The sequence below is a fragment of the Puma concolor genome, chromosome B3 (assembly GCF_028749965.1).
Source record: "Puma concolor isolate L17-30 chromosome B3, mPumCon1.1.hap2, whole genome shotgun sequence".
Lineage (NCBI taxonomy): Eukaryota > Metazoa > Chordata > Mammalia > Carnivora > Felidae > Puma > Puma concolor.
Genome location: NC_141672.1, coordinates 137,196,365 through 137,211,694, shown reverse-complemented (window position 1 = coordinate 137,211,694; position 15,330 = coordinate 137,196,365). Strand labels below are relative to the sequence as shown.

General features: G+C 45.9%; 1 protein-coding gene and 1 long non-coding RNA gene across 13 annotated transcripts in view; one reads left to right on the top strand and one right to left on the bottom strand.

The window, feature by feature from the left end:
* Positions 1 to 15,330, top strand: part of LOC147580409 (uncharacterized) — a 90,992-nt gene that overhangs the window by 44,989 nt on the left and 30,673 nt on the right. For all 12 annotated transcript variants that reach the window (XR_015252880.1, XR_015252877.1, XR_015252876.1 and 9 more), the window contains one exon: positions 4,997 to 5,141. Coding sequence is in view for 1 of the 12 variants with exons in the window: in XM_086711469.1 (XP_086567595.1) it covers positions 4,997 to 5,141 (145 nt within the window). In the remaining 11 variants the exon portion in view is untranslated. The remainder of the gene's footprint in view (positions 1 to 4,996; positions 5,142 to 15,330) is intronic.
* On the bottom strand, positions 10,486 to 12,906 carry LOC147580410 (uncharacterized). The gene is made up of 2 exons (XR_015252872.1): positions 11,503 to 12,906; positions 10,486 to 10,587 (listed from the first exon to the last, which is right to left on the bottom strand). It is a non-coding gene; the product is annotated as an uncharacterized LOC147580410 (long non-coding RNA).

Here is a 15,330-nt window from a genome sequence, read left to right as displayed (position 1 = left end):
TGGCACAAGAGGAGGAGATTGGGTGGGATGGAGCGTGGAGCCCTTCGACACTTTCCTCTGGGCCCTGGAGAGAGGAGTGTGGGGTCTGAGGACGAGGGTAGGGGGCCATGTGTTGCACCATAAAATCCTAGGAACGTTCCATCTGTACTGCAGACCTCAGAATACCTAGCGTGACAGTGTATATAAAATTTCTGGCTTATGCTTCTTAATACCAGTCTATAAAAATAACAGTCCAACTGGATGAGATCATGGCGAGGTTGCGTGGGGCCATATGCCGTGGGCCGAGTTGGTGCTGACGGATGTTTGGAGGCTTATGTCCTGGGGCTTGTTGGTTCGAGAAGAAGAGGTCAGAGGGTGGGGCTGGGGCCCTGAAGTAGGAGACAGAGAATGAGGAAAAGGATGAGCCTATCTTTTTTTTTCTTTAATTTTTTAAATGTTTTATTTATTTTTGAGACAGAGAGAGACAGAGCATGAGCAGGGGAGGGGCAGAGAGAGAGGGAGACACAGAATTGGAAGCAAGCTCCAGGCTCTGAGCCATCAGCACAGTGCCCGATGTGGGGCTCGAAGTCACAAACCGCGAGACCATGACCTGAGTCAAAGTCGGACGCTCAACTGACTGAGCCACCCAGGTGCCCCAATGATGAGCCTATCTTAGCAGAAGAGAAGCTCATCAATTAAAGCATAATGAGGAAGGGGGAGGGTAATATTACCACTTATTGGGCATCGAATGTGCCAGAGAATGTTTATGTTGGTGTTTGGTCTCATTTAATCTTCTGTACAATAGGTCAGACTCTGTGAAGTTCCATTTTCCAAAGGAGATAAATTGAATTTAGACCTGAGTATCTGAGATTTGACTCAAGGCTATTAAGGGGGTAGAGACAATATTCAAGCTGGGGACTTCATGATCCTAAGGCTCTGATCACTGTTATGTGACAGGATATTCACTATGGGGTGAAGTCAGTTTTGTTGTGAATGTCTCGATGGCTGTTGGGAACTGTTCTAGCTGATTCTAGTCTACTGAACTGAGTGGTTGGCTTGGGATCCTGTGGGTGAAGCTTTTCTCATCTTTCCGGGATCCAGTGAGGTGCTATGGGCCTTATGGACAAATATGGCTGCTGTTGGGTCAGTCTGTTCAGGATGAATGACCAGTGACCAGAGCTGGTGGTCAGCCTCTGAGAAAATACCTCAGCTTCCTCAGGGGGTAGTTCAGACAGATGCAGCTCTGACAGATGGATGTGTGCAGGCTACTCACCAGGCTTGTCATGGGCAGAAGACCCTTTTGGCATTGTTGTGGAAGGATCCCTTCCTCTGAACAAGAGAGAGAGAGAAAAAGCAGGGGAGGAGCAGAGTGAGTGAGAAAGAGAGAATCCCAAGCAGGCTCCCCAGTGCCAGCACAGAGCCTGACACAGGCCTCAAACCCACAAACCATGAGATCACGACTGGAGCTGAAATCAAAAGTTGACTCGTAACTGACTGAGCCATCCAGGTGCCCCCAAAGCAATTTTAGAACTTGGTCCCGGTGCATCTATATTATATTCCAATAAAAATATAGCAGCTCCTGACATCTTTTATGTCTCAGATGCTTTATATGCATGATGAATTTTAATTTTCACAACTCCCATGTCTGCTTGGTGGAATTGGCTCCCTTTTATGGAAGAGAAAACAGAGGCTCGGAGAGGACAAGTAAGCTGCCCAGAGCAATACTATGATTAAGCTGTTGATCTGTGATTTGAATTCCATCTGCCTGATTTGAGAAATTCTTTTCCAACAGTGTCTCTCCCATCTCACGGGGAACCAGGGAGGATCTTGTCTCCTTAAGTACCTTGGGTGTGCTTTGGTTAAAACAGGGTCCAAGATCGTATTTGTCACCAACTTAATAAATTATGCTGAGAATTTATTAGAAAATCTTGTATAATCCAACTGTGGAATGGCGCTGTTGGTCAAATTGGAAACAATTTTTTTTCTCTCTTCCTTGAAAGTGGCTCACATTTTTTAAAACAAAATCACATGTTTCAGAACAGCTTTATAGAGATATAATTCGCCTACCATACAATTCTCCCATTGAAAATGTCCAATTTAGTGGTTTCTCGTATGTTCGCAGGGGCGTACCGTCACCTCTGTGAACATACTAAACCACATTTCTATAATTTATGAACATTTTCATTTCCGTTAAATTTTTCTTAATGTTTATTTATTTTTGAGAGAGGGAGAGCAAGACAGAATGCGAGTGGGAGAGGGGCGGAGAGAGAAGGAGACACAGAATTGGAAGCAGGTTCCATGCTCTGAACTGTCAGCGCAGAGCCCAATGCGGGGCTTGAACTCATCAACTGTGAGATCACGACCTGAGCTGAAGTCGGACGTTTAACCGACTGAGCCACTCAGGCGCCCCTCATTTCCATTTTTAATTAGAGAAAAGAAGATAACATCAAATAAAACTGAGAGAAAGAGGACCTCGCCCTTTCTAGTCTCTGTGTGCTCAAGATACAGAATAACAGTCACTATCCGCCTGTGCATATTGTTATATATCTGCTTTTTTTAAGGTGACATTTCTCGTGTTGTTACCTTGCATTTATCAGTGACCCACCATATTCTCTCACGCTGATGGGCAATAATTTACTAACTCACCCCCTTTTGCTGAGCCATTAGGGTTTTTTTCCCCATCATAAATAATGTTGCAGCGAGCATCTTTGCACATAAAGCTTATTTCACTGGTTGAATATATTTCTTGGGGTGGCGCTCCCAAGAGTGGGATTACTGTGTCAAAGGGTATCAGTATTCTATGTCCCTCTCTCCCTTCTCCCGTGCTTAGCCCTAAAGAGGTGGCTTTGTTTCACAAAATTAAAAAAAAAAGTATAATATATATATAAGACATTATACACAAGCAATCCTTCAATATTACCGAGGTTTTGCTCTCATGATATAAATCAGAGGCAGGCGAAAATCCGCGAGGTCAAACATCATCCATTTCTTGCGAACCAAGAAAGATTGTCCTTTATATGTCCCACCTGGTGATTTAAATAACTTTACCATTTCTCTTAGAAAATTATTCCCATGGAAAATGATTCCCTCAACCTCCTGACCTTTTATTGGTTGCTGTCAGCCTGGGGGCAGCACTTTGTTTCCAGCTGTTCTTAAAAGCTTCTTCTTCAGCTTTAACCCTTTGAAGGCTCGCAGGGGTGACTGGGGGTGGGGGATGGGTGGGGGGGGAAGGGTCACCTTACACATCTGTATCCCCACGACTTCAGGTCAGAGTGAGCCACGCCGGACACACACAGTGGTGGCTGGGAAAAAAAAAATAGAACATCCCCAACTCGTTCTGTTGTAAATAGCAACCATTTGGGAAAGTTCTGATGTGGGCGGATCGTTAGTGTCCAACCAAGAGGAGCTCCTAGCAGTGAGAGCGAAGGTGAATTCCTGAGAGGAACTTGGTAAGGCTCACGTGTATTCACCCCTGACGCCCCATCTTCCTGGAAGCACATTTGGAGTTTCAGGGTTTGTGACATTCTTCGACGTCACCTAAGACCATCCAGAATCCTTACCGGCTTTGTGAAATTCTGCGCGGGTTACTGTTTCTTCTGTCTACTTTCCAGGGCACGCAGACAACCTGCTTCAGGGTCTCCCCCAAGAACACTCAGCGCTTCCCTGCCTTGTTTTCTAGACGTCTTATCTTTCCTTCCATTTTTGCCACCCAGTCGGGGGTGTCCTAGGTGCTAACAGGGAGATGCCTGCGTTTCATCACAATAGCCATTGGATATTCCCCTTTTTGGACAGAAAAGGAGCCCTGAACCTGAGCTGGGTCAGGTGCACATGTAAAGCACAGATGGAAGGAGGGCTGACAGGCAGCCTCTGCTGGAGCCCCACTGGGGAGCCCGGTGGGTGGCCCCGGGGGAAGGAGACTGAGCTGAGGGCTGGGCCAGGAGGCAGCAGCCAGGGTGGAGGCCATGGTGTGAGCTCTGCGGAACCAGCTGTGTGCTTCTAGAACAACTCCCTGCGCTTCAGAGACATGGTGCTGGGCGTCTGCAGCCTGGAGGGGAAAGAAACCCTTCCGGATGGGAACTACACCTGCTCTCCTTTGGAAGCGTGTGATTATCCCCAAAGGAACAGGAGGCCTTGGAGACCCGGAGAGAGACTTAGGGCTTCTCCACTGGATGCTCCCACCCGTGGCTGTGTGTTCTGGGGGAAGGCGCCTCCGTGTTCTAGGCCTGACTTTCTTCATTTGTTTGGGGACCCCTGTTTGCAGGGGTGAGAGCTGGTAAGATCTCTGAGATCTACAAGCTATAAACCCCTTCTAGGGAGTTAATTGTTAACTCAATTGTAAACTGTTGGTGGTGGTGGGTGTGACCCCCTCCTGGGTGATTTGCATTTTATAACGCACTCCTAGGAGACCAGAATTCCTTGAAGACCCTAAAAGAATGGAGTCTTAATGGTGGCATGAAGTGTGTGTGTGTGTATGTTTGTGTGTGTGTGTGTGTGTGTGTGTGAGAGAGAGAGAGAGAGAGAGAGAGAGAGAGAGAGGGTAGGGGAGGAAGAGAGAAAATGGGGGCGGGGAGGGAGGGAGAGAGATGGTTTTGTTTAAAATTCCTCGTATCTTGGGATGAGCACTGGGTGTTGTATGGAAACCAATTTGACAATAAATTTCATATATTGAAAAAATAAAATAACATTCCTCATATCTTCGATCTGTCCCAGCTATACTGAAGGATGAGGATTTTATGACTCTTCTGTGATACTCAGACCCAGGGGACACTCATGGTGGGATGTGCAGGAACTTTTAAAAATATTTTGATTTAATTGCAACAATTCCATAGGAGCTAACTGGGTATTAAGGCAGTGTGATCGTCATTTCATGGTTGCCTGGGATTCTGGAAGTGTGGGATTACCAGATGGGGGCCAGGAGATTAGGTGATGCCTCAAGTCTCTTCAGTAGCACAAGGTGGCCCTGTGAGCCAGGTCTGGCGTGTATTCTCTCATTTCTTACCCCTTATCTTCGACACAGGGTCCCGAGTGTGTTCACCACCAGAACATAAGTGCCTCCAGGCTGAAGCTTGTCTGGCTGGTTCGCTGCTGGGAGCTAGAGCCTGGCAGACAACAGGTGCTCAGTGACTTGTGGTTGACATCTGCTGTTATTATCTGCTTCACAGGTAAGACTCTTGAGACTCTGAGAAGTTCCTTCAGCTGGAGAGGGGTCTGTGCAGGCAGCTCTTGGATCTGTGGGGCCGGAAGGCCTCCCGGGTAGGTGGTCGCAGGACAGGCTGAGCTTGTCCTCTGCTGCTGAGTGAGGGGTCTGAACTGGGGCTTCCCTCCCCCTCCAGGCCAGGCTGTCTCGGCTGCTGGCCTTGGTAGCTCTTCAGGACAGAGTCTTTGAGGCTGAAAGTAAACCACACCCCCCCCCCCCCCAACCCAGCACCTCCCACCTCGCTTTCTCTGAGATGAAAAAAGCGAGCTTGTCATTTCAAAGAAAAGGGCCGATGGTATGTCAGTGATAAAACGATTCAAACTTTCAAGCAAATATGAGAATTCTGGAAGACTTACGTCCACCATCGCAAGCTTGATAGCTTCCGATACTTCAAGACTCTTCTTATGAGGTTGGTAGTGATATTAACAAACGTGCCTTTTTTTGATACTGTGTAAAGATATATGTCAACATACAGAAGATCTGTTCAGCTCCGTGAATTAATATTTCCCAAATGATCAACGAACAGTGCTACAAAACCATACGTGGATAAAGATCCATTGAAAGTGCAAGATAGTCCAGTGAGATTTTACTGAACAGTATGCAGAAAGCTCATTGATATAATTTTGGATTCCGCGTTGCAAATAGCCCTTAGGAAACTACCATGTATGAGTTGTAGTGTATTATTAAAGAAGAATATCTAAAATTATCAACAGAGGCTATTAAAATACTCCTTTCTTTCCCGACTGTGTATCTTCATATACTTTAACCCAAACAATGCAGTACAACCAGCAGAATGCAGTATCTGATTGTCATTTACTAAGGGACACATTGAAAAAATTTGGCAAAAATGAAAACACAATGCTTCTCTCCTCACTAAATCACTTGTTTTAGAAAGTATTGTTATGTCTTGGGGTGCCTGGGTGGCTCAGTTGGTTAAGCATCTGACTCTTGATTTCAGCTCCGGTCATGATCTTGCGGTTCATGAATTTGAGCCCCACATTGGGTGAGCTCCGTGTAATAAGACAGGATCCCAACAGTAAAAAAAATGGGCAGAGGACACAAACAGGTAATTTATGTTAAAAAAAAAAAAAAAACCAACAGGCATATGAATAGTTGCTTGAACTCTATTAATCAGAGAAATACAAGTAAAAATGTAACATTACTCTATACGTACCATTGGCAAGTGTAGAGAACCATGTAATGACAAGTGGTGGAGGGCTGTGAGGACCGAGGAAACCCTTGCTGGCAGTGAGAAAAGTACAGCCATTCTGGAAAGCAATCTACTAGTTGTGCTTTCGGTTAAATATACATGGTCCGGGGCGCCTGGATGGCGCAGTCGGTTAAGCGTCCGACTTCAGCCAGGTCACGATCTCGCGGTCCGTGAGTTCGAGCCCCGCGTCAGGCTCTGGGCTGATGGCTCGGAGCCTGGAGCCTGTTTCCGATTCTGTGTCTCCCTCTCTCTCTGCCCCTCCCCCGTTCCTGCTCTGTCTCTCTCCGTCCCAAAATAAATAAAAAACGTTGAAAAAAAAATAAAAAAAAAATATATACATGGTCCTTCTGACCTAGCAATCCTACTCAAGAAATTGTCACACAGTCATTTGACCCATGTCTACTTGCTTATCCCAAGCTGTGGTGGAAATAGGTGCTGGGAGCCTTCCAGGCGCCCCTCACTGTGGGTGGATTGGGATCATGTGAATACACATTAGCGGATGTACATATGCCATGGGTCTGTCATAAAGAAAGTGCCAGGAGAAATGCGAAGGAAGCAGAAGTGACCCCATCACAATCTTATTTGTGTAACTTGAGATTATAGTCGTAGAGAGCAATTCATGTTTTGCAAGAAAACAAATGGTAAGGTCTTGTATGAGGTTTCTGGGGGTGCTAGAAAATATCACAGACTGAGTGGTCTAAAACAAGAGAAATTTATTCTCTTGCTGTTCCAGAGGCAGGAAGTCTGAAATCAAAGTGTCGGTATGGTTGTTCTGGAGACTCTGAGGAAGAATCTATTCCATGACTCTCTCCTTGCTTCTGGTGGTGGTTGGCAATCTTTGGTGTTCTTTGGCTTGTGGATACATCACTCCGGTCTCTGCCTTTGTCTTCCTTCTGTGTGTGTCCGTGTCTTTCTCTGTGTCCACATTTCTCTCTTCTTATAAGGACACTGGTCATGTTGGATTTAAGACCAACTATGATCTGGGATGACCTGACTGTGACTTGATTATAGCTGCAAAGAGCCTGTTTTCAAATAAGGTCTGGGTGGACAGGAATTTTTTGGTGGGGTAACTATTCAACTGAGTATATCCATCAGACATATGAGAATGGTTGGCCATATCAGGGAAGGGGATGAGAATGGGAAACGGTGATAAATAGGTTTAAACAAGCAAGCCGGGGTGCCTGGGTGGCGCAGTCGGTTAAGCGTCCGACTTCAGCCAGGTCACGATCTCGCGGTCCGTGAGTTCGAGCCCCGCGTCGGGCTCTGGGCTGATGGCTCAGAGCCTGGAGCCTGTTTCCGATTCTGTGTCTCCCTCTCTCTCTGCCCCTCCCCCGTTCATGCTCTGTCTCTCTCTGTCCCAAAAATAAATAAATAAAAAAAAAAATAAACAAGCAAGCCAACAAGAAGTAAACAAAAGATGGGCCTTTAGGGGATCAAGGATTGTCCACACAGTCAATCCCACAAAAAAGAAACTTCCTTGCATCAGTCTTGGCTCTAGATTCAGGAATACAACAGCAACAACACCTAACCTTAAATAAAGTGTCCCTTGAGAATTTTTAACTGCAATCTGGGCTTCGCATGGGTTTAGAGTGAGAATTTACACTGAGTGCAAGATCCAAAGGACCACAAGAAGAGAATTCATTGAGTTTGAGGTAGTAATGATTTGGGGGAACCTCCTGCCATTTGGCTTAAGTAAATACAAATGCTCTTGGAAGAAAAAAAACCCTCTTTATTCAGGTCTTAGAGAACTTCCAGAGACAGTTTCTTAAAAACCAAGAGGGATACATAGCGCATGTAACTTCTACACATGTAGAGAAAGAAAATTAAGGCAAATTACAATCATTGTTAAAGATGGTAAACAGAGGGGAAAAAATAACTTGGAAAAAACAACTTCCAGAAAGCACAAAAAGAGTATAATAAATTCAAATATTTTAGTACTTACCATCTATACGTATATGTGCGTGTGTGTGTGTGTGTGTGCGCGCGCGCGCAGGTGTGTGTGTATATTCTAAACTTGGTTTGGACAGATTGTCAGAATGGCTTAAACATAAATAAAAAACAGTGACATGCTTTTTAACTGAAACATCAGGACACACAAGCATAAGCATGAAAAGATTTATTAGCAAATAGTCTGTAAAGGCTCGTTCAAATAGCTCATTCACGGAGCTATGTTCATGTCAGGCAGAATATGCTTTACAGTGAAAAGGTTTTACTAGAGTAAACCCAGCATGTAAGATTAAGTTAGATGGGAAATTAATGGTGTTCATTAGATTACAGAAATTAAGGAAGAAAAAGCATATAAACTTTGCAATTGATATAGAGGAGTTGTTCAATACAATTTAGCATTTATTCATGATAAATATTCGCAGTGAAGTAGGAGAACTTTTAAAATCTGATAAAGGCACTTCCCTAAATAATCCATGGCAAGTCTCATACTTAATGATGAACCTTTAGAAACACTTTAAAATAAGAAGCAGGACCAGGATGCCTACTCTAGCTGCATCTTTTAAACTTTGTACTGCAATCCTAGACAAAGCAACAAATTAAATGAAATGAAGGAAGAACGTTATTACTTAGACATGAAATTCTATACAGAAAGCCTAAAAGATCTACAGGCAAATTAAAATTATTAATAGTTTCTGTGAATATAAAATGAACACAATTTAAGTTGCATTTCTAGGTAGCCATCAGAATATGTGATAGCATTTAAAACAAATAGAAATATGGTACCTGGGAGATAAATCTAAAAGCAGATATGTAAGACTCTTGCAGATGAAATATATAAAAGTTCATTTAGGTCTTTAGATTGTGCAATTTGTTGGCATCTAATTGCTCATAATATTCTCTTATTATTGCTTGTATTTCTGTGGTGTGGGTTGTGATCTCTCCTCTTGCATTCGTGACCTGATTTATTTGGGTCCTTTCCTTTTTCTTTTTGATAAATCTGGCTAGGGGTTTATCAATTTTGTTAGGTCTTTAAAAAATACCTAAGTAAATGAAAATACATACCATGTTTATGGATAGGATAATTGAATATCATAAGGGAGATAATGTTCCCCAAATTGATCTATAACAATTCCAAATGGAATTTCCATTGGTGTATCACAAACTGAAGTAAGTTTTCAATAGAAGATCAAGGGACCTCCAAGGCCTCCCTGAAGAAGCACAAACTGGGGAGGATATTCACTGGATACAAAGATTCAAGATGAAGCTAGAATAATTAATATCTTGAGGATCCTCTTGGATGGGACCTTTGGCTGGCTCTTCCCCGCAAACAGCAACCACAAAACCCCACTTACCTTTGCCAGCTACCTGTGGAAGTAAACCTTGCTCCAGTGCTGGGCCACCAGGCAGGGAGGATGAATCACGGCCTTTCATCCTTAGTCTCTCCCCAGGTAGGTGTAGATGCCAATCCCTATGACTCCTAAATGCTCCATGTTAACACTTAAACATTTTTTTTTCAAATGTTTATTTACATGTGTGTGTGTGAGAGAGAGAGAGAGTGGAGAAGGAGCACAGAGAGAGGGAGAGAGAGAATCCTAAGCAGGCTCTGTGCTGTCAGTGCAGAGCCCAACACGGGACTTGATCCCACGAACCGTGAGATCATGACCTGAGCTGAAATCAAGAGTCAGACGCTCAACCGCGGGAGCCACCCAGGTGCCCCTGTGTTAACGCTTTTGAAGTTTCTTCACGCAGCTTGAGGTCAAGCGACAGAGCCCACATACCGTGGAGGTGTGTGGGAACCCCTACAGCCCAGTTCAACTCCTCTGAAGAAACTTTCTCTCTCTCGCCACCTTTTGAAGGAAGGAGGTGGGTGACCGGCCCTTGCAGGCAGAAGTGGCATTCTGCCTCCTGCACGCACAGCCTGCTATGCCCACCACATGACTTCGTGATGGGGGCGCCCAGCGTCACTGCTGTTTTCAGCTTTTCAGGCCCCTTGGGCTCCTGCCCAAACAGAAAACTCTGAGACAAAAAGGAAGAGTTGCGTATCATGTGCTATTACAGTGATTCTAAAATAGTTGGGGCTGTGACGAACGGGACCAGATCAACTCCTGCTGACTGCTCATCTCTGTTTCCTTTGCGTGTGCCCTTTTTGCTCGGAGGGGGCAGTGGTTATTTATCAGCAGAAATCACTGAACGTACTGAAGCGCGGAATTAGGGGTTGTGCCGGGCTCGTCTTCAAGCGACGGTGATTTGTGGCCTGCATCAAGAGAAACGGCGAGTGCCGAGGCCCAGGCTCGGGAAGATGTGACAGACGTGGATCTGAATTTCGGCTCTAAGCCATCCAGCTGTAGAGCTTGTGTTACTTAACTTTTCTGAGCCTCAGTTTTCCTATTTGTTAAATGAGGACAGTGACGCCCCCTTGCAGGGACGTGTGTGACGCTTGCAAAGCCCAGAGTAGAGGGCTGAGGTTGTGAAGCGGTGGCTTAAGGCATCATCTTCTCTTTCCTTTGCTAAGCTTGGAATAGAGCAAAGGGGTGTGTGTGTGTGTGTGTGTGTGTGTGTGTACATGTTCTTCTGTTTGTGTCTGTGGGTCTGTAGGACTCTGTTTCTCTCTATTCCCTATGTACTGCACATAAACAGTATCAGATAGCAGTCATGGTAACAGATGGGGATATTGGCCAACTAAAGTTGCAAGAGAGTGGCTCTTGCCTTTGTTTTAGACCATACCTGCTGAAGCTCACCTTCTGTGATAAGGAATCCCTGATACCCCTACCTTCTTCTTCCCTATTTGCTGGCAGCAGCCTAGAATCTGGGTCCTACGTGTTGGAAGTGATAGATTACCCTTTCTGTGCATGAGCGCAAGAGAAGTAGGTGGAGAGAGGGAGGGACGGGCACTGAGGAAAAGTTACTAAAACAAACACTCCTGGGGAGTCCTACTGCTTTCTTGGGACTCTGGGCATCGTAACCCTGGGGTGTTTCCTCTCCTAAGGAGAAGGCTTCTGGGATTGAGTGAACAGAATTTTTTTTTTTTACTGCAATTTCATGGGTCTCCTTTGGTGGGTGTGATGTCTTAATATCTTGGGGGTATTTGAGCCTTAAAGCGCACTTCCCCGATCAGACACTTCTACCCCCTTCCCTGAATCAGACACTTCTCTCAATGCAATTGCCTTACTTTCGACCTGGGCTGGTATCTATCTCCAGACTTCTTGTACAGCTGCATGAAGGCAGCAATGGTCACGAAGCATCAAGGGACAAGTGGGGTGATTCCCGTGAGTGAGAAGCATGGCATCCATGTGAAGGGCTGACATGAAGAGGGCACAGGTCCCCGTGGGGACGCGTTGGGATCCCCTCATCCAGAAAACCAGCTACAGAGGAAGGAACCACAGGGAGATGGTCTCTAAGGAAGGGACTTGGATGATCAGAGCTCTCTACAGATGACAAGGCTAACATCAAGAGGCAAACGTTTCCTTATTGGATGTGAACAAAAATGACATGGGGACCACATAGTGGAGCTATGGTAGGAGGGTCCCAATTGTCAGATGAGATGCTGGCTCAAGTAGTTTTATATTTCCTATCAACTCTGGAGGGCATGAATTCTAGGGTCTGGTGTTATTCTCGCCCTGTCTCCATTCAGGACCTCATGGCCTTTTCTTCAGTCTTTGTGGGGTGGTTTTGGCCGGATCCTGTTGAAAGAACTGAGGTACATTTGGAGGAGACACTGGCCGTGATAGTCTGTGTTGGAGTGTGATGCTTCGTAGGTTGCAGTGAAATATTTACCCGGAAGAGCTGGGATTTGTATCATCGAAAGGCTAAGTTCAAGTCCTGGGAGCACAGTGAGGCCTTTCATAGGAAAAGGGGACAAAAGGAAGGGCCAGGAAGAAAATGAGGTGTAAAGTGGGTAAAAGTGAAGGGTTGGGGCAAGTGGAGGGAGAGAGCAAAAGGGAGGGAGGGGGAGACAGCCCGTCTGAGCAGCAGCAGGGCACCTGCAGGCGTGGGGGCAGCCCATGGCCGGTCTGTTCTGGGGCAGTGGTCCCCAGACAGCAGGATTGCCCTTGGAAGTCAGGATTGCCCTGACCCCACCCATCAGGAGTGCGGGTCCTGTGTGGACGGTTTCATGTGGTGCCCAGGGCAGTTACTGAAGAGCGGTCAAGAGTAATTCAGGAATAGGCACTTGTCTAAAGAAGACATCCGGATGGCCAACAGGCACATGAAAAGATGCTCAATGTCGCTCCTCATCAGGGAAACACAAATCAAAACCACGCTCAGATACCACCTCACACCAGTCAGAGTGGCTAAAATGAACAAATCAGGAGACTATAGATGCTGGAGAGGATGTGGAGAAACGGGAACCCTCTTGCACTGTTGGTGGGAATGCAAACTGGTGCAGCCGCTCTGGAAAACAGTGTGGAGGTTCCTCAAAAAATTAAAAACAGACCTACCCTATGACCCAGCAATAGCACTGCTAGGAATTTACCCAAGGGATACAGGAGTGCTGATGCATAGGGGCACTTGTACCCCAATGTTGATAGCAGCACTTTCAACAACAGCCAAATTATGGAAAGGGCCTAAATGTCCATCAACTGATGAGTGGATAAAGAAGATGTGGTTTATATACACAATGGAGTACTACGTGGCAATGAGAAAGAATGAAATATGGCCCTTTGTAGCAACGTGGATGGACCTGGAGAGTGTGATGCTAAGTGAAATAAGCCATACAGAGAAAGACAGATACCATATGTTTTCACTCTTATGTGGATCCTGAGAAACTTAACAGAAGTCCATGGGGGAGGGGAAGAAAAACAAAGAGAGGGAGCTGAGCCAAACCATAAGAGACTCTTAAAAAATTGATAATAAACTGAGGGTTGATGGGGGCTGGAAGGGAGAGGGGAAAGTGGGTGATGGGCATTGAGGAGGGCACCTGTTAGGATGAGCACTGGGTGTTGTATGGAAACCAACTTGACAATAAACTTCATATTAAAAAAAAAAAAAAAGAGTAATTCTGGATAATCGAGAGGTAAACTCTCAAAGGGAGCACAAGGCCTGGGTAGTTCGGTTAGAATGACAGAGGAACTTTGCAGGCTCAACTCATTTCCCAGGGGATGATTCGTGAAAGCAGCCCTCCAGGGGCACTTACCCCCTTGCCAGGCATGCCCCCCACAGGAATCCCTTAGTGGCCACAACATTTCAAAACGACAGCTGTTTTTCATTTGAGTTTCACATTCGATGAGACAGAAATGCAGGAGGAAGAAAGGGAGGGTCAGAGCCATACAGCCACTAAGCGGCCAAGCTGGGCATCAAGTCTGGGTCAGCCTGACCCGGGGTCCTCAGGCCACAGAGTGTTCAGGCCGTAGAAGACACTTGAGCGTCTGTCTCCCAATCTGCTGTTTTTACAGAGGGAAAACTGAGGCCTTGCAGAGGGAAATGCAGGGCGTTCCTTGAAGGCTCACATTTGGGCAGAGCTGGGATTTGAAGGCCTGGAAGCTTGACCCAGGTCCCCTGCTCTTTCATTTTTGGTCTGGGTACTGAGGAGCCCGGCTTCCTGCCCCGGTTCCCTCATCGACGGCTGAGCAAACCTCAGGCTATTTCCTCGGGTGTAAGCGAGAGTCCTTCAGCGTCGTGAATTCCTGGCTCAGGGCTGCTATTATCAGGACTGATTACATGGCTGGGGAGTGCTGAGCCTTTTCTTTTCTTTTTTTTAAATTAAAAAAAAAAATACTTATTTATATTTGGGACACAGACAGAGTGCAAGCAGGGGAGGGGCAGAGAGAGAGGAAGACACAGAATCGGAAGCAGGCTCCAGGCTCCGAGCTGTCAGCACAGAGCCTGACGCGGGGCTTGAACCCTGCATGGGATCATGACCTGGGCCAAAGTCAGACGCTTAACCGACTGAGCCACCCAGGCGCTCCGTGCGGAGCCTTTTCTTAGGGTTTAAAGGGCACTTAAAAAACACTATTAAACATTATTAGTTTTTTAAACTACCCTGATCTGTTTGTAACCAGCACCACTTAGAACGATATGTATTTAAAAGTAGAGAAATGATCCAAAATTTAAACTACAATTCTTGTCGTTTCTTGGTTGGCATAAGGAATATTGAGTTTTCTAAGTGCTCATATGAGATATGAAATACCTGGGCAGCAGAAGCAATTTGCTACTGAAATTGGAACCTTGCAAATCAATTATCAGGAAGTAGAGCATGCATTTTCTCCTCAGCCAAAAAATTTATTCTTCAGAGTGACATCTGGCTGCTCACCGCACATCATAATCAAACGACGGGGATCTCCTGCAAGGCGGCTCTGCATCTGGGTGAAGCCAGAAAGAAAAACTTCTTATCTGGAAAGCTGTGAATCTTTTAAGGCATATGATTTTGTATTTTCAAGACTGAAACAGCCTTAGGAATTTGAGGGGTTTCAGAAAGCAAAATTTAACTGCAATTCATCCCCTGATTGAATCATGCCAAGCAAAAATCCCGAGTTCCTCTGGGTGACCCTTCATTGCAATTTTGGCAGGTCTAGGGCCCGGGGCAGAGGCTCAGATGGCAGGAGGCTGGCCCCAAGAGGGCTGTCTCCAGGCACCCAGTGCAGGCTGCTCTCTTTCAATGCTATGGGGATATGTCATAATACAAGATTGGGAAAGGAGCTTAGGGTTTCTTGGCAGGGTGATTCTCAGTCCTGGCTGCACAGTGGAATTTCCTGGGAAGCTTTTTTTATTTCTTATAAATGTTTAAAATGTTTATTTGTTTTGAGAGAGAGAAAGAGAGCAGGGGTGGGGCAGAGAGAGAGAGAGAGGGAGAGAGAGAATGAGAATCCCAAGCAGGCTCCATGCTGTTAGCACAGAGCCCCACGTGGGGCTTGATCCCTCGAACCATGATGTGAGATTATGACTTGAGCTGAAATTAAGAGTTGGATGCTTAGGGGCGCCTGGGTGGCTTGGTCGGTTAAGCGTCCGACTTCGGCTCAGGTCATGATCTCACGGTCCATGAGTTTGAGCCCTACGTCGGGCT